At 41.6% G+C, this 21,028-nt stretch overlaps 1 protein-coding gene across 6 annotated transcripts in view; it reads left to right on the forward strand.

Annotated features, from left to right (window-relative positions):
* The first annotated feature begins 7,693 nt into the window (after positions 1-7,693).
* Positions 7,694-21,028, forward strand: part of LOC105035945 (uncharacterized) — a 35,256-nt gene continuing 21,921 nt past the window's right edge. For 3 of the 6 annotated variants that reach the window (XM_010911660.4, XM_010911664.4, XM_029262095.2), the window contains exons 1-6: positions 7,694-8,433; positions 8,516-8,566; positions 8,678-8,917; positions 9,905-10,003; positions 10,102-10,157; positions 12,009-12,120. In XM_010911660.4, the coding sequence (XP_010909962.1) occupies positions 8,323-8,433; positions 8,516-8,566; positions 8,678-8,917; positions 9,905-10,003; positions 10,102-10,157; positions 12,009-12,120 (669 nt within the window). In that variant the 5' untranslated portion in view covers positions 7,694-8,322. The remainder of the gene's footprint in view (positions 8,434-8,515; positions 8,567-8,677; positions 8,918-9,904; positions 10,004-10,101; positions 10,158-12,008; positions 12,121-21,028) is intronic. The other 3 variants (XR_830408.4, XM_010911659.4, XM_029262094.2) reach the window with 2 other exon arrangements.

Below are 21,028 nucleotides of genomic sequence, written 5' to 3' on the forward strand. Positions count from 1 at the left end.
CAAACTTTCTTTTGAATTTGAATGGCCAACGAACCATCCTTATCCACCTATATGGCACACAAATGTGGGGTGTGGGAAGAGCTTTGCGTGAGAGAAAATTCATGAGAAGCTGCTTCTCGTGAATTCAAATGGGTGCAGAGATATGAGGTGGCGCAGGGATTTGAATTCAAATGGTGGTTTAATCTTAATTGAACCAACCTAATCAAAATAGGTTAAGCACAATTAGATTAAATTAAACCCAACTTAATTAAGCTTAATTAAGCTCAATAAAATCTTAATCAAATCAAGAATTGACTAAGCCCAATCTCTGATCAAATTAGGGACCAAACCATCTCGACGATTAGGTCAACTCTTAACCTAATCGGGTCAAACCCAATTGAATCTAATTCAATTGGACTTGATCCAAAAATAATTACTCAATCAAATTGAGTTAATTAGTGATCAAATTACTAATTAAACCTCTCATAAATATTGAGTCCAAATCCGATGGGCAATTGAGTATCAAAGTCCATCGATATGAAACCTTGATCGAAGAGTCCCAAACCAGTGAGACTCTTGACCTCAGTATCCAAAATGTATGGGACTCGTGATCAGAGAATTCTGATTTTCGATCATAGAGTTTCAGATATGTAGGACTCATAGTCCACAAATATTAGGACTCTTCATTAGCCATCAGATTAGACAGGAACCTCTAATGTGTGTGACCCCACAGGTTCGAACCTAAGCCGGTAGCATAGGAACCAATTCCTGTACTAATCGAAGTGACCATCTAGCAATGGTACCTGACATCCGGATAGGTCGAATAGTCGCAATCGCAACACTCAGAACCTACGTGAATATGGTTACTGTATAATTCATCCCTTTTGACTCTTATGTTTAGGACGACTCAGGGTTAAACTGTCAACCCTGATCAGATCATCCGAATCGTGCTCAACTCAAATAGTCCTGTGACTCCTCACTAGGACTACCCTGGCCAAAGTTTTGCTAAATTAAAATATGACTGTACACAGCTCCTGAACTGGAGTGGTCAATCCCATCTTGACACACGCACCGACAAGTCAAGTACTTGACACACCCAGCAGCCTTCCGTCACTGAATTAGAAATTCAGGTAGTCCAGTGCCTAAGTACAGTGAGTTGCTTACAAGTCACCGTGGCGGTCTCAGGTCGGAGGGACATTTATACCCATATCCCATCGGAGCAAATCTTGATAGCAGAGATAGCTCCAAAGTCGATCACGTTCAGTGCAGATGTCCCCTTACATCTCACCTGTATGCCATACCAGTGTCTCCATACTCTTTGGTTAAGAGGACAACCAACTCATATGGCACACAACGACCTATGCTTGATAAACATTGTTGTCCTTGGTAACAACGTATCATTTGATCGCGAACAGGTTTAAGGACTAAACGACAAATCCTCTTTTGTCGAGTCTAAATAGTCCTAAGAACTTCACCACAACACAGGAGTTCATTAGAAGATGAAACAATTTGTGATGAAAAATACTAAAATAATTTTTATTTATTTATAATTTATATACTAATATAAAAGGAGTACAACCGTCAACAGGCTGACGATTGGCTTTGGGATACTATTCCCAACACTACAACCGCCGCGTGTCCCACTCGTCATGGTAGATGGCTGATGACTGATAGAATCATTATCTCACCATACCTGAAGCGATGCTCCAGTGGAAAGAAAAAATCTTTTCGGGTCGCCTCGATTTGAAAAGACTCCAGCACTGGCATGCCAAATGCCAAAATATCTGGAAATAATCGAGTATGGAAATCAATGGGGGCAACTTCGGCTGTGAAAATTTCTCTGTACTTCCTTCATTCGAAACTCGAACTCGAAAATAGGAGGACTAGTGTTGGGTATAAAATAATCCCAGCCGAAGTTCGTAAGAGGCCAACCCTCCCAGGACTCTTCCAGCTTCCGACCTTGTGCGGCGTCTTTCTAAACTCCCCCGATCGTCCGAGCTTCCATAGTACTATCCGGACTCCTTCAGCAGTCGACCTTTCATAGTGTCCTCCAGATTCCTCCAACGGATGAACTCCTATCATACCCTCTAGACTTCTCCAATAATGAGCTCCTTCAGTCGTCTATCGGACTGCTCCAAATGCTCTCTAGGCTTCACTATCAGTCGATTTTCTACAGTGATCGACTACTCTCTGAATCTCTTCCAGATTTCCTCCTGTCATGATCGACTTTACTCCGAGCTTCTTTCGGGCTTCGTCAATGTTCGAACTTCTCCAGCAGCAGGACTTCTACAGTAACCAGACTCCATCTAAGTTTCTACAGTGGTCGACCGCCTTCCGAATTTCACCCGAGCTTCTACAGTAAGCGAATTCCGTTCAAACTTCTATTGCAAGCGGACTCCATCCGGGCTTCCACGGTAACTGATCTCCATTCGAGCTTCTACAATAAGCGATCTCCATCTGGGCTTCCACGACAATCGGTCTCCATCCGAGCTTCTACAGTAAGCAGCCTCCTTCCGGACTCCTACAAGAATCGGACTCCGTCCGAACTTCTACAATAGAATTGGATTCCAGACGAACTTCTACAATGGATGGGCTCCATCTCAGTTACAACTGAGTAGTGCTGGATGCCAAGGAAGGAGTTTGAATCTTCTATGGTCTCCACTATTATGACCTCCCAGTGATCAGCCCATGTGGTGGTGGTCATGGACCACAAGACAGGAAAAAAGCCATTGCATGGTCCTTGTTGGGATATACCGACTGACCCCCGTACGCCGACTTATCCTCGGACCAGTCCGACCAACGCCCGACTCTACCCACCGGATAGATAGACGACTCCAACAATGACTGCCGACAATATCCGACCGAAGGTATGCCGGCCAAACAGACCAATACTGTTTCCAATCGGTCGAACGGCCAAACCCATATCACTGACTCACTGTCGGGGGTGGCAGTCGACGTCTGACTTTCACAAAGCACCAGATCAACTGATGGTGTTTTCGAGTCATCACCCGATGTTCCGACAGTCAAATACCGACATATAGTCGGCCAGCCCGTCCAAATATTGTACAACCACTATGGGCTGTTGTCCTATCAAGGACATGCTGTGCGACCACCCTGGGGCATTGTCCTATCAAGGCATGGGTTAATTCTGATGACCTGACAATCCACGCCGATTTGACAGCCTCCGACAATTTGACAACTTTCCATTTGTCTACACCATTAGTGGCGGGACCATACCACATTCTACTATAAAACGGGATAAGACAACAGTTTTGGCAAGCTTTCTCAAGTTCTCGAAAAGCTCTTAAGCTCTAAGCACTATTTCTAAATTCTGTTAAAATTCTATTCTAGTACTTTATTTTTGTTGAAACAGAGTACTGACTTGAGCGTCGGAGGGTCTTACCGGAGCACCCTCAATTCTGGTTTAGACTTTCCTTGCAGGTCCCGACGGCGGCCGTGATCTCTTTGACTCCAGCTTCTTCGGCATCGGCAGAATTCTGCACCAACAGGATCCAATTGAAATTTTTTAAAATTTTGGGATCCAAATATAAATGTGCCAAGCTTTGAGGGGTATCTTTATAATTTTTTTTTTCTTTTAAGCTTAAACCAAACTATTGATCCAATCAAGTGGACTGAGCTTAGTTCAATATCAGTCCCTTTTGGGCTAAGGTATTACAATAACTATCTCAGTAAACTGTTGATTTGCATATTGCAATATAAATCACTACAAATTGTGGAAATTCTTTTATTGCTCATTTCTAGTTTTTGATTGCTTGTTCACTCATAGTAATTATCAACTAGTGAGGACCAATGCTGTGAAGTCAACTTATGTTCACCCAAATATTTAATTCCCAACTCTTATAATAGAAAGGTCAACCATTATTTGCCATGGTTGAAAAATCCTAAGAGCTCATTTGGTCGGGATATACTAGATTATGAGATAATCTAATAAGTTTAGGGAATCATTTTTCTTAGAAAAAGATGGTGAGAGAATAAATTTTACTACATTCGATAGATAGAAAAACTACTCCAAAAAATATGATTAAAAAAATTACTATATTTGATTGGAGATAATTTTATATGAGAATATTATTAAGTTTTCAATAATACCTTTGAATAAATAATTAAAAATTACTTTTATTTTGTTCAATACATTTGTTGGCAATTTATGGATTCATAAAGGCTATCAACATGGTTCATTTCTAATATTGAGATGCATTTACATAAAGTAATAAATATTTTTACATTGTTTATACATATATTAAAAATATATTTTTTATTATAAATAAATTTTGGAATATTTTTTGTATATTAATAAATATATTAACTAAATTTTATAAATATTTTATTAAAATATAAATATATTAATTGTTAATAAACCCCATCAAATTTTTAAATAATTAATAAATATGTAATAATTATTTATCGATAAAAAATATTTATTAATAAATATATTAATTATCTTATCTGTAGATCATACTATTAATATTTTAATATATTAGTAATAATCTAAATATATACATATTGATTATAATATATAAGTATTAATTATTAAAGATAATTAATATAAATATATAATATATTAATCATATGCTATATATTATATTAATATAATTAATATATTAAATATTATAAATTAATATTTATTAAAACTAATGTATATAGATAATATATTAATACTTATTTAATAAGTATCAATATATTATATTAGAAGAGCATTCATTGAGTATGCTACAAATATAGAAATCTATCAAAGCTACTCAGCTACCACCTTTCAAGAAATTAAGGAAGAAGTCAAACATCAAAGAAGCTTTTTATCAAAAGAAAACATTCAAAGAAGCTTCATTAGTGACTTCTATTAAGCTTTTAGCAAGTTTTTGTTTTGAGCTTTAAATATTTTACTTATTATATTAATTACTTTATAACAAGTTTAATGGAATAAAAACTTGGGGATAAAGACCTATCTAAGCTCAAAATTGGACATATTGTTTGACTAAGTCACAACAAAAAATAAAATTCTTAATGAAAATAATCATCATCCAAAAACTTAATTTCATCATAAAAAAAATTTAATTACAAAAAAAATTATCATATCAGTCATCATGAAAAGTGCATCACTAAAGATGTAATGTGATGAAAATAATATTTCATCATCAAATATATATTAATCATGATGAAATTATTTTTGTCACCATATGATATAATATTTGCTGATGATTTGTTTCGTCAAAAAATATAGAAAAGTTTGTAATGATATGATCTATTTTTCATCATCAAAGGTTAATTACTAGTGACGTAAATATAGTCATTATAAAAAAATAATTTCATCATAAAATAGTTTTGGTGCCGAAAATAAATCATCGCAATGCTCGTCATTGAAAGTGTGTCGCTGAAAGTATAAGGTGATAATAGCAATATTTTATCACCAAATATACTAATTATTAGTGATGCTAAAGTTTGTCATGATATAGTAAATATCTTCATAAATAAAATTTTCTCTATATGATGGGAATTGGTGTCAGATATTTGATGATGCTATTATTTTTATCACAAGAAATAGTTATAGATAACTTTCTCACTTTTGAAAATAAAAAAAAAAGATGATGTAAAATTCAAGTCACTGAAAATATAAATATTTAGTAACATAAGATATTTCATCATAAAATTTATGAATTATTAATGACATTGAATTTTATCATAGTATAGTAAACATTATCATAAAAAAATTCCTTCTATATGGTGGGATTAGCGCTAGATAATTAGTGACATAATTTATGATAAAAATAATTTTTATTACAAAAGAATTTGCTAAGTTTAGTAGCATGACGAATGCTAATATTCATCACCAAATATATACTTTTATTGATGAAAGTTATTTTATCATCAAAATTTTTGTCATTGATAGTCTATTTTGTTGTAGTGAGTCTTAGGAGACTTAGTTGGATTAAGATTTTTGTTAATGATGTATATGTAAAACCAACTGTATTAAGATTATGGTTGGTGAGTTAGTACAAAATTAATTGAATTTAATTGTAAGCTTAGATAAAATAATCAAACTGTAATCAATAGGATTATTATTAAAATTTCTAAGTAGGAGGTCTTAGAGAGTAGATAAAAGTGCTAGATTTGGTATCAAATCAGTATAAATTTCTTATATTTGTGATTGTATAATTATTTATTTTTATTTTCTATTGCTCTTTATTTTTCTCATAGCACATCACAAGTAGTCTTTAATTAGTAATTAGGGCATATATTTACATTCAAGTTTTCAAAAGAATCTAATTTACCCTTCCTCTTGGACAGTTATCTCTAGGCAACAACTATTTTAATATATTAATAATAATCTAAATATATACATATTAATTATAATAATTCATAAAGATAATAAATATAAATATATAATATATCAGATATTAATATAAATTAATATAATTAATATATAAATTAATATCTATTATAACTAATATATATATATATTTATTTATATATAGATAATCTATTAATATTTATTTAATAAGTTTAACATAATATATTAATATAATATTAATATATTAATAAAATTAATATATTAAATATATAATCTAATTAATATAATATTAATATAATCTAAGTAGGGGTATTTTCATTAAGTAATGACAACTTCAGATTACCACTATTTGATAATCTAGTGTGAGAAAAAAATTTCACTTGTAGTATTTATTTTACCTTCTTTCTTAGTAAAATAAATATGAAACCTATCTTTTATTTTATCATCTTTTTTTAAATACTAAATATGTTATTTTGATATGATATTTATTTCCATACTAGGTTATCCCTGGCCAAATAAATTTAATTTTTTAATATATGATTAAAATTATTTTTAAAAATATCACTTATAGTTTTTTCATTTTAGCACATAAAAACTATAATTTTAATGATAAAATTAGAGTTGAGCATGGGTTGGGTTCAGCCGGATTGAGAGAAAAATTTTACCTGATCGAATCCAATCGGATTGAAAAAAATTCAATATGCTGCCGATCGTTTATCATATATAAACCGTTTGAAACTGAAATAAACGATTTGTAGCGGATTCAGATGGATTGTATCGGTTTGAACTTTAATGTTAATCCAACATTGATTTTAAGTCTAATATTGGTCCACTTAAGATTATTTATTTTTTATTAATTTAATATAAAAAAAAATCTAAACTTTATAAGTTACAAATTTTAGATCTATTTTTGAATCTGTACAAAATAAAATAAAAAAAAAATTTATTAATTTGACAGTAACTATATTTGAAAACTTTTATCTTAGAATTGTCTCAAATTGATGTGCTTCTATCAATAATTTGATAGTGATATTTTTATGAATCTAAATAAATGATGTGATATTTTTTAAAATAAAATATTAAAATTTAAATGACGTCGTCTCCACAGAGTTTATGAAATACTACATCATCGGTTGAGTTCGATTTCATATTATTTAAAAATATAAAAATCGAATTCGATCATAAATAATTAATTTTTTATAAGTCTCAATTTGATTTCATCTAATTTATATCTTTTAATCAATCGAAACGGTTGTTTATTGGGTTAGGTTAGGTGGATTTCTTTAGATTTTGGTTACTTGCTAAATTTTAGATAAAATTATAATTTTATATAAAAATAATTTTTTAATTATTTGATAAAAAAAATAAAACTTCCAAGGCCCATTGTGTCCGATGTTCTTCCATCTTCGCGGTCTCCGACTCGCCCTAGAGTGCTAGGGCCTATTGGCAGTCTTCTTCGAGAGGACCTATTGAAATTCGAAGTCTGAAGCCAATCTCAATACACAACAGAGCCCCTCCCTCCGCTTCCCAACACTTCAACTGGCAGTGGACTCCTGCGGCTACCAAAATCGACCGCGCGGTGATCGAACTCGCTTACTTGCAGCCGGATTCCTCTTCCTTCTCCTCCCTCAGCAACCCTTTCCTTCCCCTATAAATGGCGGGAGCTTTCGCTTCTCCTGTTTTTCCCCTCCTCCATTAACACCCCAGCTCCCCTACTTTTATCATCCCAATCTCTCCAAATTCTCTTTCAAGATTCCCCGATTCTCCCCCACCTCTCCCCTCGATCCGTAAAATCCTAGAACCCAACGCCTCCTTGTAGTCTTTGCACCAGATTAGGGTGTTTCGAGATTCCTCTCTCTCGAACCCTATCCCAAACCCCGATTCCTTCTTTGTCTCCGATCTTGTTCTTGGAGGGTCCGCCTTGCTCTGCAGGGGCGGAGAGCGCTCGCTTCTCTTGGTGACAACTCCTTTCTTTGACCCTGGAGCTCTGCTCGATCCGAAGAGTTGACGGGTGCCCGAGAGACATCTCGGTCTCAATGGAGGCTGCCGCGGGCCGCGGCGGGTCCCTTGACATGCTCTCCTCTCAGCCGGCCAGAAAGAAGTGGCGCGCCGTCTCCGAGCATCCCTTCCGCAACAATGGTGTAGAGGTAAAAGGCGCTTTATTTTCTCTTGTTCGCTGATGTCGTTTTGTTTGTCGGGTTTGTTTCTGAAATCCTTGATGGTCTGCAGGAACAGGAGCACGTTAAACTAGGGCAATCTGACGAGAGAACGATATATGAGGTATATAAGTCAAATCTTAGATTCTTTTTTTTTTCTTTTCTTTTCTTACAGTAAGAAGGTTTCTTTGAACCGTTTATTGATGGTTGAAGAGTGACGGTGCTTTGTTTTAAGGTGCAGGAGGGAACGGGGCCACTGGATGTGGACTTCTGTTCGATCACGATCGTTGGCGGGGGTTTGAATGATGATACATTGCAGCTGAGGCTGCAAAGTATCACCAGGCAGAGAGAGGAGCTGCAGCAGAGGGAGACTGAGCTGCGATCTCAGGTTATTGCCAGGATGGAGATTTCAGAGGTGCAGAACAGCTACGAAGAGCAAATTAAGGAGCATGCAAATGCCGCTGCCAAACTAAAGGTTCCCATTCAATGCACCTTTTTTCCTTGTTTCTTGCTTAATGTGCATTTATGGTGCTTTCATTTCCTCATTGGGGGATTTCAGAGTCTATGCCTACTGAATATCTCATCTTACAATCTCGTTTTACTGAAAATGTTGTCTTTTTTGTTCTGGTTCTTTGTAGTCTCTTTGCTCAGCTACATTTATTGTTGTAAGGAAGGCACCATGTTGTCTACCCTACAACTATGTTCTACTTCTTGGTATCTTGGACATAATTGCTTAATGAAGTTGAGTTTTGTGATATCACTCATCATTTAATTGGACATTCTGCTTATACATTCATCAATCAGTTTTTACCATCCAAATTGAATCATTAATTTAGACACAGATGAATACATGTCAAATATGATTCAAATAGTTAATGTCAATACATGACAAATATCATTCAAATAGTTAATGTCATTGGCCATTCTTGGATAGACAAGACAAGGCATCCCATAGATGCTTGTTTCCTTATTTAGTGTACCTATTATTTGTAGCGTTGATTGAATCCATCCTGTAGTGTTGCTGAAGGAGTCTTTGATCATAGTTGCAACCAACTTGCCAATGTTGCCTCCAACCTCTGTAAGACGTGACATTTAGCAATGGCATTCCATGGTTGATTGCACAAACATAGAGTTGTTGGTGTCATTAATTCCAAAAATGCTTGCCTTTCTAGCTCACTAATGCACTTAGCCAATTTGATCTGAAAATATGATTGTGTTGTTTCCATTAACAAATAGCTTAACAAAAAAGAGCTTTATTTCCATTATTCTCATGTCCCTATGGCATAAGTTTATTTTGTATCTTATGCATATGCCCACATTCGCTGTTCTTCGCAGAAAATAGACAAATAAATTTAATGAAGTCTGTTACTGTTTCCCTCAAATTGATCTGTTTCCTCTCTCTCTCTATCTCTCTCACACACGCGTGCACGCGCGTGCACACACACACAATTTGATCATTCAGGAACAACTACAAGAAAGAGAACAACACATGCATGAGTTGGAGATGAAATTGGAAGAGAAAGATAGAGAGCTATGTGCTATGAAAATTGACAATGAAGCTGTATGTTTTGATTTTCAGATTTAGTATTTCTTTCTTAACAAGAGGCTCGAGTATTGTTTATAGAGATATAAATGATGCCATGCCTTTCTTTTGCTTAGGCTTGGGCTAAGGAGGACCTTCTTAGAGAACAAAACAAAGAGTTAGCCACCTTCAGGTATGTGGTTGGTATCATGATTTGCTGTAAACTGCATAATGTATCTTTTTGTTGTTGGTCTTGTTCCAATGCCAAATTCTTTGTAGGGTATATATTTGGAAATCATTTGTGGCTAGTTTGGTCAAAATCGGCTTACCATCTCAATGTTGAGCCTCCAATTTATATTTGAGATTGTCTCTTTAGTAGGATCTTCCTTGGGATATATTGCTTATGCAAATACTATCTTAGTGAATTTTCCTACACTTTTTCTTGTAACCTTCTACAGTTCCACTACCATGCCCCATTTTTCATCACCTCGACTTTACCAAAAGTTCATGCTAATATTCTCATCTTTGTGGCACTTATTCTATTCTAATAGGTATCCTTCATTGATGCACATTTTAAAATATGCAATATATAGTATATCTCTTACATATGTATTTTTTTCTCCTCTGTATGTTGTCATTATTCTTTGATAGATTAGAAATCAAGCTGTACTCTTACCATCTTCCATGCTTCAATTTTAATGAATGCATCCTCTTCTAGTTTTCATCTTTTTATGTAATCATAAAAGTGATAATAGTCAATATCTATCTTTATTCAAGAAGTCCCTATTCAGTTAGCCTTCATTGCCCTCGTCTTACTAGAAAAAAAAACCTTCATGCGCTCTGTAGTGTCATCAAATAACAGTATAGGGGGCGTTTGGCATGGGATGATCTACCCAAGATCAAAGATGATGTGGGTGGAGGTGATGAGATCAACGCATTTGATTGTACCATGATGATTCTACATGACAGTGATTTCAAATCACCTCCACTCAAATCATCCCCTCATCCAGTGATGGGATACTTGTCATCGAGGTTGGGAATCAAAAATCACCTCCAGGCAATGATCTTCGGTTGAAATATAAGGACAAAAAAATATCTCTCAGTCTAAAAAAAATAGGTATATCAATATATCATTAATATATTATATCAATATTGTATATATGATATTATATTATATTTGATATTATATATTATATTAGTGATATATATTACATTATAATATATTATTAATCAATGATAATTTTAAATTAAAGTAAATATATCTTATTGTACTTTATATTTATATAAGAAAAATATGTAATATATTACTTCTATTTGTATTATTTTTCAAATCAAAATAAATATTCATATTAATAAATAATATATTATAAGTATAAATAAAAATATTAATTCTATACTAACAATTAATATAATTTTATGGGATTAATAATATATAAGACTAATAAATATATTTTTATAGAATCTATTAATTATTAATATATTAATAAATATAGTAATATTTTATTTATAATATATTATATTTGATTAATAAATATATTTTTATAGAATATATTATGGGTAGTTTGGGTATTATATAATCGATGATTTTGGATTCTTATATAATACCAAACAAGCTACTTGTGGATACCCGAGGTCTTTAATTACTGGATTATAGCCTACCAAATGCAGTGATCTTAGATCAATGGTGATCAGATCACCACAGTATTTGGATCATTGGTGATTTTAAATCATCTTGGTGATCCCATTTGGGTCACCAAATGCTACCATAAGGTTTTGCATATTAACGTCCATGACTTCTATTGGATATCATATAATTAAAGAATGCATCTATTACAACTATACATATGGTAGTTCCCTAGTGAATCTTATACTGTAATGATTATTTTTTCCCAAAGTCATTTTGGCTTACCTATTTCTAGAAACTAAATAGTTGTGAATGATCTACTATTAGTGGTTTTACCGTACTTCTAATTTTGCCTATATACAGGTTTAACAAGCAACTTGGTTAATGTGGATTTTCTGCTTTAAAAAACTTTTGCTGCAGAAGAGAGCAAGATAACTTAGAAGCAGAAAGAGCACAACAACTTAAGCAAATCCGTGATTTGCAAGAACATATACAAGAAAAAGAAAACCAGTTTCTTGCATTGGAGGAGCAGGTTGTTCCGCTCAGACTTTCTTTTTTGATTCATGCTCTTGAATCATTTGTTTTTCACCGATCTTCAGTCTATAAAATTCAGCACATTTTTTAAGTATATTTAAGTTATGGCTTCCATGAGGTAGTTCCGGTTATTTTTAATGCTATTGTGTTTGAGTTACCAAGGAATTTAGAAGCCCAGGATGCAGATGTTCAAAAAATGTAACAATTTCTTAAGATAAGAAGAAGAAACATCAAGGGGATTTAATTGTTGTGAGACTGTCCTTAGGGGTCAGGTGCCCCAACTTCCTAGGTAATCAGGCAGACTGCCTTTAGTAACTTAGGTTGTCCATTTTGGAGGATAAAAACAAAAGGTTATGAGATAGTATAATTAACTATTTTTTTCACATCATGCATGTAAATAACATAATAAAACATTTTAGATAGTCAGAGATAAGAGTAATGCAAATGAAAGCATCGCTTCATCACACTTGAGTTTGCAACATCAAATTTTAGAGTACCAAATAATGAACAATAACCAAATTTGTCAACGTCATAAACCTAAAAGAAAACACTACAAATCTAATGTGTCCAAAGCAAACTTGAAATTCATTAGAAAAATATGTAAGAACAAGGAATAGAAGATGACACAGGAAATAAAAAAGAAGAATAATTGAAATGGGCAGAAATGGAGAAAAAAATAAGGATCAAATAGGGGAAGGAATATGGAAAGGAGACAAAAAAACAGGTACAAGATGGAGAGGCCTAGAGAAGAAGATGAAGGAAAAAGAAAGGGAAAATAAGAAGGGAAAGCAAAAGGGGAGAAATGGATCGTTTGAAAGAGAAACAAGTCGAAAATGGAATGAAAAAAGAAGTCAAAGGAAGAAGAAGAAGGAAAAGATAGCATATTGCCGGAAAAAAGAAATGGGGAGTTAGAACTTTGCCTTTGGGTATCTGGATGGCAGCCAGCAGGCTGTTTTTAATGGGCAGAGGCTTGTAGGATGGCTGCCAGAGGCTGGAAAATTGCTGGCTAAAAGGTCCTGCAGCTAATGGAGTAAATAGAAGCCGATGGAGTTGTGAGGAGATGAAAGACTTTTAGGGTTTAGGGCTTATTAGGAAGGTATTTATTTTCACTCCTGTAGAGCATCCTTCAGCCACAAAAACAGCCAAATCTGATGAAAAGATGGGTGTAGAATATAAAAAAGAGGTGTTTTTATAACATTTTCAAAAAAAAAAAAAAGCCTAATGGACAATTGTCTAGGTATGTCAGCCTCTCTAGGTTCTGAGGTGGACTGTCTAGGCACCTAGTGCTGCCTTTGACATCCTGTTACCAACCTAGATTAGAGTTCCATTGTTGATGTGGATCAGGATGTAAATAGGATTTGTTGGTGCAAAAATCCGCCTGCGCCGGAGAAGCTGGAGTTGAGGAAGCCGCGGTCGCCGCCGGGACCTGCAAAGGAAGTCTAAACCGGAGGTGGGGTTGCTCCGGCAAGATCCTCCGACGCTCAAGTCAGTTCTCTGCCTCAACAAGAATGGAGTGCTCGAACGGAGAGTTTAGCAGAGTTTTGAGATAAGGCAAAAGAGCTTAAAGAATAACGTATCTGAGTCCCCCCTTTTATAGGCGGGGGAGGCAACGGACTGATGGCGACGTTTGTAACTGCCTGGTAGTGGGCCGCCCATGGTCAAGGGAATTGATTGCGAAAGATAATGGAGCAGACACGTGGCCATCATCATGGCCCGCCACATAGGGCCTGTTGCAGGTAGTGGAGCGGCGTTCGTTACTGCTAGTTGTCAGCGAGTAGTGGGATCGTGCAGCACCTGTCGCAGGGAGCGGAGCAGCATCATAGCTGTTGACACAGCCTGTCAGAGAGTAGTGGGATCGTGCAGCACCTGCCGCAGGGAGCGGTGGAGCCGCGTGGAATCCGCTACAGGAAGTGGAACAGGGTCATGGCAGTTATTGTTATCTGCCAAGGGACACGGATCTGTTGATCAAGGCTCGGCAGTGGTCGGAGTTCGGCCTTTGTAGGAGTCCGGAAGGAGTCCCCCTTTCGGTCGAGGTCGTGGGTGGAGTCCGGCTCCAGCAGCTGATACTGAGGTCGGAGACTGAGGACGGAGCTTGGCTCCCATATGGATCCGGACGGAGCCACCCTGCTGTCGATGGCAGAGCCCGGCTCCCGTAGGAGTCCGGGCGGAGCCGTTCTGCTGTTGATGGAGGAGCCCGGCTCCCGTAGGAGTCCGGGCGGAGCCGTTCTGCTGTTGAAGGAGGAGCCCGGCTCCCGTAGGAGTCCGGGCGGAGCCGTTCTGCTGTCGATTTCGGCTGCGGGTAATTTATACCCAACACCAGTCCCCCTACTTCCGAGTTTGAATTTCAAGCGAAGGAAGTATACAGAGAGAGATGTGCGCAGCCGGAATGTCCCTTCGAACCCTGCGCACTGCCGCCCCTATTTAATGCGCGCACGTCAGAGTCCGTTTTTCGGTGAAGGTGACTTGAAAAGTCTTTTCGGAACCCCCGCTGAAACGCTATCCCAAGCGTCGCTTTGCGGGAATTTGTGAGCGGTCAACCCTCGATGGCGGTGAAGGGGATAAGCGCGCCACGCGGCACACATCAGTTGGCCCAGGAATACCCGCCGCCATAATTGCGCCAGGATCCATCGGCTATTTAAACCCCTCGGCCCCTTCGTAGCTTCATTCTGGCGTTGTTCTTTCATCTGAGAGTCCTGCTTCTCTCGCCCCAGTCTCTGTCTCCTTCCCTTATACCATGTTATCTATTCGGGAGGCTGTCCTCGAGGGAATTCTTAGGGTTTGGAGGAAGGAGAGAAGGAGAATGATGGCCGGTGAGAATCTCCGTCGCTCTAGAGGGAGCCCAAGGAAGAATTCCTTCAACAACAGGGGTTTAATAACGGGGGCTGTCGGGGAAGCTATTCTGCCCGCGAATCTCGGGGCAGCAAGGCGGGGTGATACCGGTCAAGAGGGCAGAATAGACGTCACAAGCCATGACGGGATCCTTGACGCCGTCGGGGCCGAGAGACCAGAGGCGGTCGGCGTTGACGGTGGGGCAGTAGAACTTGTTGCGGGGGCGGTGGAAGTAACGCATGCCGACCTTGCCGGAGCGTCTCGGGTGGTGGCCGTCGTTGCCCCCTCCGCCTCCGGGGATCTACCCCACCCGTTTCCCGCCAAGGTTGGGACCTCGGGAACAGAATGAGGCGAGATGGGCGAGAGCTGTTACACGCACTGGAGAATGCGATTGAGAAGGATAGAGACGGAGTTCGTAGCTCGGAGCGGTCTCCGGTTCGTCCTGCCCGAACCGTGCCCGCGATACTTGCGATGACGTGTATCTTCTTTTTTCCTGACCCACCGGATCCTGTAATGTGTACTTCTGTTAAATGAAAAAGTGATTTCAGTATCTTGTTTGCATCTCGTGTTAAATAGTTGTCTGCCGGACTTCTTCGTTTTCCTTTTCCTCTCTTTGTCTGTGTTACGTTGTTCCAAGGTCGTCGGTGACTTTTTCAGTTCATGTGGGGTCGTCATTTGCCGAGTTCCTTTTCAGCTTTTGTGCCGTTCGGGGATACCCACTTGTCAGGTTCGCCCGGATTCTTCTCCGCTGAAGTCGGGGCTTAGTTCGGCTCCCTTGATAGTCCGAACGGAGAAGCCCTCCGGGAGTTGGAGTAGCTCGATTCTCGCAAGAGCCAGGGCAAAGTTTTTCTGCAATCAAAGTCATAAGTAAAGTCCGGCTTCCGCAGAAGTCCGGGCGGAGTTGTCCTGTAGCTGTCGTTGACGGTGGAGCCCGGCTCCCGTAGGAGTCCGGGCGAAGCCTTTGTTGCTGCCGATGGCGGGGCCCGGCTCCCGTTGGAGTCCGGGCGAAGCCTTCTTAGCGGCGGAACCCGGCTCCCGTAGGAGTCCGGGCGAAGTCTTCTTAGCGGCGGAACCCGGCTCCCGTAGGAGTCCGGGCGAAGTCTTCTTTGCGGCGGAACCCGGCTCCCGTAGGAGTCCGGGCGAAGTCTTCTTGGCGTAGGGACCCGGCTCCCGTAGGAGTCCGGGCGAAGTTTTCTTTGCGGCGGAACCCGGCTCCCGTAGGAGTCCGGGCGAAGTTTTCTTGGCGGCGGAACCCGGCTCCCGTAGGAGTCCGGGTGAAGTCTTCTTGGCGTAGGGACCCGGCTCCCGTAGGAGTCCGGGCGAAGTTTTCTTTGCGGCGGAACCCGGCTCCCGTAGGAGTCCGGGCGAAGTTTTCTTGGCGGCGGAACCCGGCTCCCGTAGGAGTCCGGGTGAAGTCTTCTTGGTGGCGGAACCCGGCTCCCGTAGGAGTCCGGGTGAAGTCTTCTTGGCGTAGGGACCCGGCTCCCGTAGGAGTCCGGGCGAAGTTTTCTTTGCGGCGGAACCCGGCTCCCGTAGGAGTCCGGACGAAGTCTTTTTTGCGGCGGAACCCGGCTCCCGTAGGAGTCCGGGTGAAGTCTTCTTGGCGTAGGGACCCGGCTCCCGTAGGAGTCCGGGTCTTCCACTTTGCTCATGTCAGGACGAGGTTCTCCTCCTGTTCCTGACAGGGCTGCGGGGGCACATATGGGCGTTGCAAGTCCTAACCCCCCATCCGGTCTAAAAGAACCGGGCCTTCGACTTTGCTCAAGTTAGGGCGAGGTTCTCCTCCTGTCCCTAACAGGGCTGTGGGGGCACATATGGGCGTTGCAAGGCCTCTCCCCGCATCCGGTCTAAAAGAACCGGGCCTTCGACTTTGCTCAAGTTAGGGCGAGGTTCTCCTCCTGTCCCTAACAGGGCTGTGGGGGCACATATGGGCGTTGCAAGGCCTCTCCCCCCATCCGGTCTAAAAGAACCGGGCCTTCGACTTTTATAAGGTTGCCCTCTCGTTTTTGATACCGTCTGCTTGAATTGTCCTAAGACAAATGGGCACGCATTTTTTGATTAGGACGAAATCACTGGTAGTACATCCGTAAGTTTTCTGAGCTCCACGGTCGCGGGAGGTCAGCTCCCCCGAGTTCCCTGAGATAATAAGTTCCAGGTCGGACTACTTCCTTGACCTCATAAGGTCCCTCCCAGTTTGGGGCAAGCTTCCCCTGGCCCTGAGGTTGTGAGACAGCAGCTCGTCGGAGCACTAGATCCCCTGCTTTGAATGCCTTGTTCTTCACTCGGGCGTTGTAATATCGGGCAACTTTCTGTCTGTAGGCTGCCATTCGAACTTGAGCAATCTCCCGCCTTTCTTCCAGTAGGTCGAGGTTGGCTCTGAGACTTTGCGCGTTTTGGGGTTCGTCGAATGCCACGACTCGTGCCGACGGGAGTTTAAGCTCGATCGGGATGACGGCTTCCGTACCAAAGGCTAGAGCAAAGGGAGTCTCTCCTGTAGGCAACCTCTGGGTGGTCCGATAAGCCCATAGTACATGATAAAGTTCGTCCGCCCAAGTCCCTTTTGCTCTTTCGAGCCTGGTCTTAATCCCCTGCAAAAGGGTTCTGTTTGTTACCTCGGCTTCGCCGTTCGCCTGGGGATGGGCCACTGATGTGAATTTGTGGGAGATGTTTAGGTCTTCACAGAATTCAGCAAATCTGGCTCCCGCAAATTGCCGTCCATTATCAGTGATGAGGGTTCTAGGCAAACCGAACCTGCACACGATCGATTTCTAGACGAAATCCTGCACTTTCGCTTTTGTGATTTTGGCTAGTGGCTCGGCCTCGACCCATTTGGTGAAGTAGTCGATCACTACAAGGAGGAATTTCCTTTGACCAGACGCCATGGGAAAGGGGCCAAGAATATCCATTCCCCATTGCGCAAAAGGCCATGGGGCGCTCAAGGGTGTAAGCTCGGTAGCAGGTTGTCTCTGGACGTTGGCGTACCTCTGGCATCGATCACACTTTTTGACATATTCAATTGAATCATGGTGCATTGTTGGCCAGTAATACCCTTGGCGGAGTAGCTTGTGGGATAGAGACCTGGCACCTAAATGGCTTCCGCAAGCTCCCTCGTGCACTTCCCATAAAGCGTAGTCAGCTTCTGAGGGTCGGAGGCATCTCAAGAGAGGCAAGGAGTACGATCTTTTGTATAATTTGCCCTCATAGAGGATGTACCGGGAGGCTTGATTTCGGAGTTTCCGGGCTTCTTTCGCATCCTGGGGGAGAATCCCATCTCTAAGATAGGTTATTAGCGGGTCGACCCAGCTGGGCTCGTGGTCGATCTCCATTACGAGTCGCGGTTCTTCCGTACTCGGTTGTTTTAAAACTTCAAAGAGGACGTCCTTTGGCAATTCGGCCGGAACCGATGTCGCCAGTTTGGAGAGAAGATCGGCTCTGATGTTCTCCGACCTTGGAATTTGCCTGATGTCGAAATTGCCAAAGGCAGGGATGAACTCCTTCACCTTTTCGAGATATTTGGCCATACTGTCCTCCCGTGCTTCAAAGCTCCCGCTGACCTGCCCCACCACAAGTTGGGAATTGCTGTGCACCCGGAGTCGACCTATTCCAAGCTCCTTAGCGATCCTCAATCCTGCGATCAGAGCTTTATACTCCGCTCCATTGTTCGTTGCGGGGAATTCGAAACGCAGAGCGTACTCCACAACGACTCCCTCCGGGCTGGTCAAGATCAGGCCTGCACTCGCGCCTGCCATGTTGGACGATCCGTCCACATGGAGGGTCCAAAAGTTATCGGACGAACTGGCTTCTTCGTCGGGGGAGTTCGGTTGAGTCCTCAGGTCGTCAATTTTGTTTTGCTCAGGTTCGGCCTTCTCGGGGATGGTGCATTCTACTATGAAATCCGCCAATACTTGGGCTTTTATCGCCGGTCTAGGCTTGTAGTTGATGTCGAATTCTATGAGCTCGATGGCCCATTTCGCCATTCTTCCGGAGATATCAGCTCGGTGTAAAACCGCCTTGATCGGTTGGTCGGTGAGTAACGTCACCGTGTGCCCTTGAAAGTAAGGTCGGAGTCTCCGAGCTGCAATCAACAAGGCGTAGGTCAGTTTTTCTAATTTAGTATACCTGGTCTCGGCGTCCCTCAACACGCGACTAATGTAGTAGACCGGTCGCTGGACTTTCATTTCCTCCTTAACAAGGACGGCTGCAAGGGCTGTGGGAGAGACTGCCAGGTACAAAAATAATTCCTCCTTGGGCTCGGGCTTTGCCAGCAGTGGGGGTGAGCCAAGATAGCTTTTCAATTCTTCGAATGCCTGTTGGCATTCAGGGGTCCAACAGAAGTTTTTCGGCTGCTTGAGAGTTTGAAAGAAGGGCAGACATCGCTCGGCCGACCTTGCGACAAAGCGATTGAGAGCCGCAACTCTTCCTGTGAGGCACTGAACCTCTTTGATCGATCTTGGGGCAATCATATTTTGGATGGCGCGGATTTTCTCCGGATTGGCCTCGATCCCGCGCCCTGATACCATGAAGCCCAGGAACTTCCCCGAGGTTACCCCAAAGGCGCATTTGGTTGGGTTCAGCTTCATTCTATACTTTCGAAGAGCGCCAAAGGTTTCTTCGAGGTCGGTGACATGATTCCCGGAAGACCTGCTTTTCACGAGCATATCGTCCACATAAACTTCCATATTTCGGCCGATCTGCTCCTTGAAGATTTTGTTCACCAGTCGTTGATAGGTTGCACCCGCGTTCTTGAGGCCGAACGGCATAACCCTGTAGCAGTAAAGGCCGCGATTAGTGATAAAAGCAGTCTTTTCTTCATCTTCCGATGCCATTCTAATCTGGTTGTAGCCGGAGAATGCGTCCATGAAAGTGAGAAGCTCATGGCCCGAGGTAGCGTCCACCAGTTGGTCGATCCTGGGAAGGGGGTAGCTGTCCTTTGGGCAAGCTTTATTCAGCTTTTTGAAGTCGATACACATCCTCCACTTGCCGTTTGCTTTCTTGACCAAGACAACATTGGAGATCCACTCTGGATAATTGACCTCCTTGATGAATCCGGCCTTGAGAAGTTTATCCACTTCCTCGGCTATCGCCTTCTGCCTCTCCGGGGTATGACTCCGGATTTTTTCTTTTGTTGGCCGATGTTTAGGGTCGACCGCCAGATGATGTTCCATGACTTCTGTCTCAATCCCCGGCATATCCGTCGGGACCCATGGGAAAACGTCCGCATTCCTTCAGAAAAAATCCACGAGATGCGTCCGCACCTCCTCCTCCAGGTTGGAGCCAATTAACACCACATGCTCCGCATTCCCATCATTCAAAGGAATTGGTATTAGGTCCTCGATCGGGCCGCCCCTCTCTTCAGTGAGGTCGTCGTGCGCATCCAACCCGTCGACTGGACAGAGGTCCGCGTGATCGCTTCTCTGCAGGGCAATATTGTAGCAGTGCCTGGCCAGCGCTTGGTCTCCCCGAACTTCTCCAATCCCCTTGTCAGTGGGGAACTTCAACTTCAAATAGTAGGTTGAAACAACGGCCCTAAGGGCATTGAGGCCGGGTCGGCCAAGAATTGCATTGTAGGCAGACGGCGCCTTTACCACCAGGAAATTCACCAGGGCTCTGGACTGCTTTGGATGCTGACCAGCGGTCACAGTTAGAGCTATCATTCCTTCCGTCGGAACGGCGTCACCAGTAAACCCTATCAAGGGAGAGCACATCGGCCTCAGATGACCGCCAAGAGTGGCCATTCTTGAATAGGCGCTGTAGAATAAGATGTCGGCCGAACTTCCGTTGTCGACGAGAATGCGACGGACATCATAATTTGCTATGTTCAAGGAAACTACGACCGCATCGTTATGAGGGAATTGGACTCCCTGGGCGTCTTCTTCAGTGAAGGCTATGGGCTCTTCAACTTTTTGCCGCTTGAGGGGTGCAGCTGATGTGCTGGTTGCCTCTGGCCGGGATTCTCCCGAGATGACGTTGACGGAATCCGGCGAAGGCTGGTCATCCGGCCACCCTTTATCATCAACCATAGCCGGAGGTAGTTGTGCGGAAACCTCACGGGAGGGCATCGGATGGGGAGAAGGGGA

This window comes from Elaeis guineensis, chromosome 12 (assembly GCF_000442705.2).
Source record: "Elaeis guineensis isolate ETL-2024a chromosome 12, EG11, whole genome shotgun sequence".
Taxonomy (NCBI): domain Eukaryota; kingdom Viridiplantae; phylum Streptophyta; class Magnoliopsida; order Arecales; family Arecaceae; genus Elaeis; species Elaeis guineensis.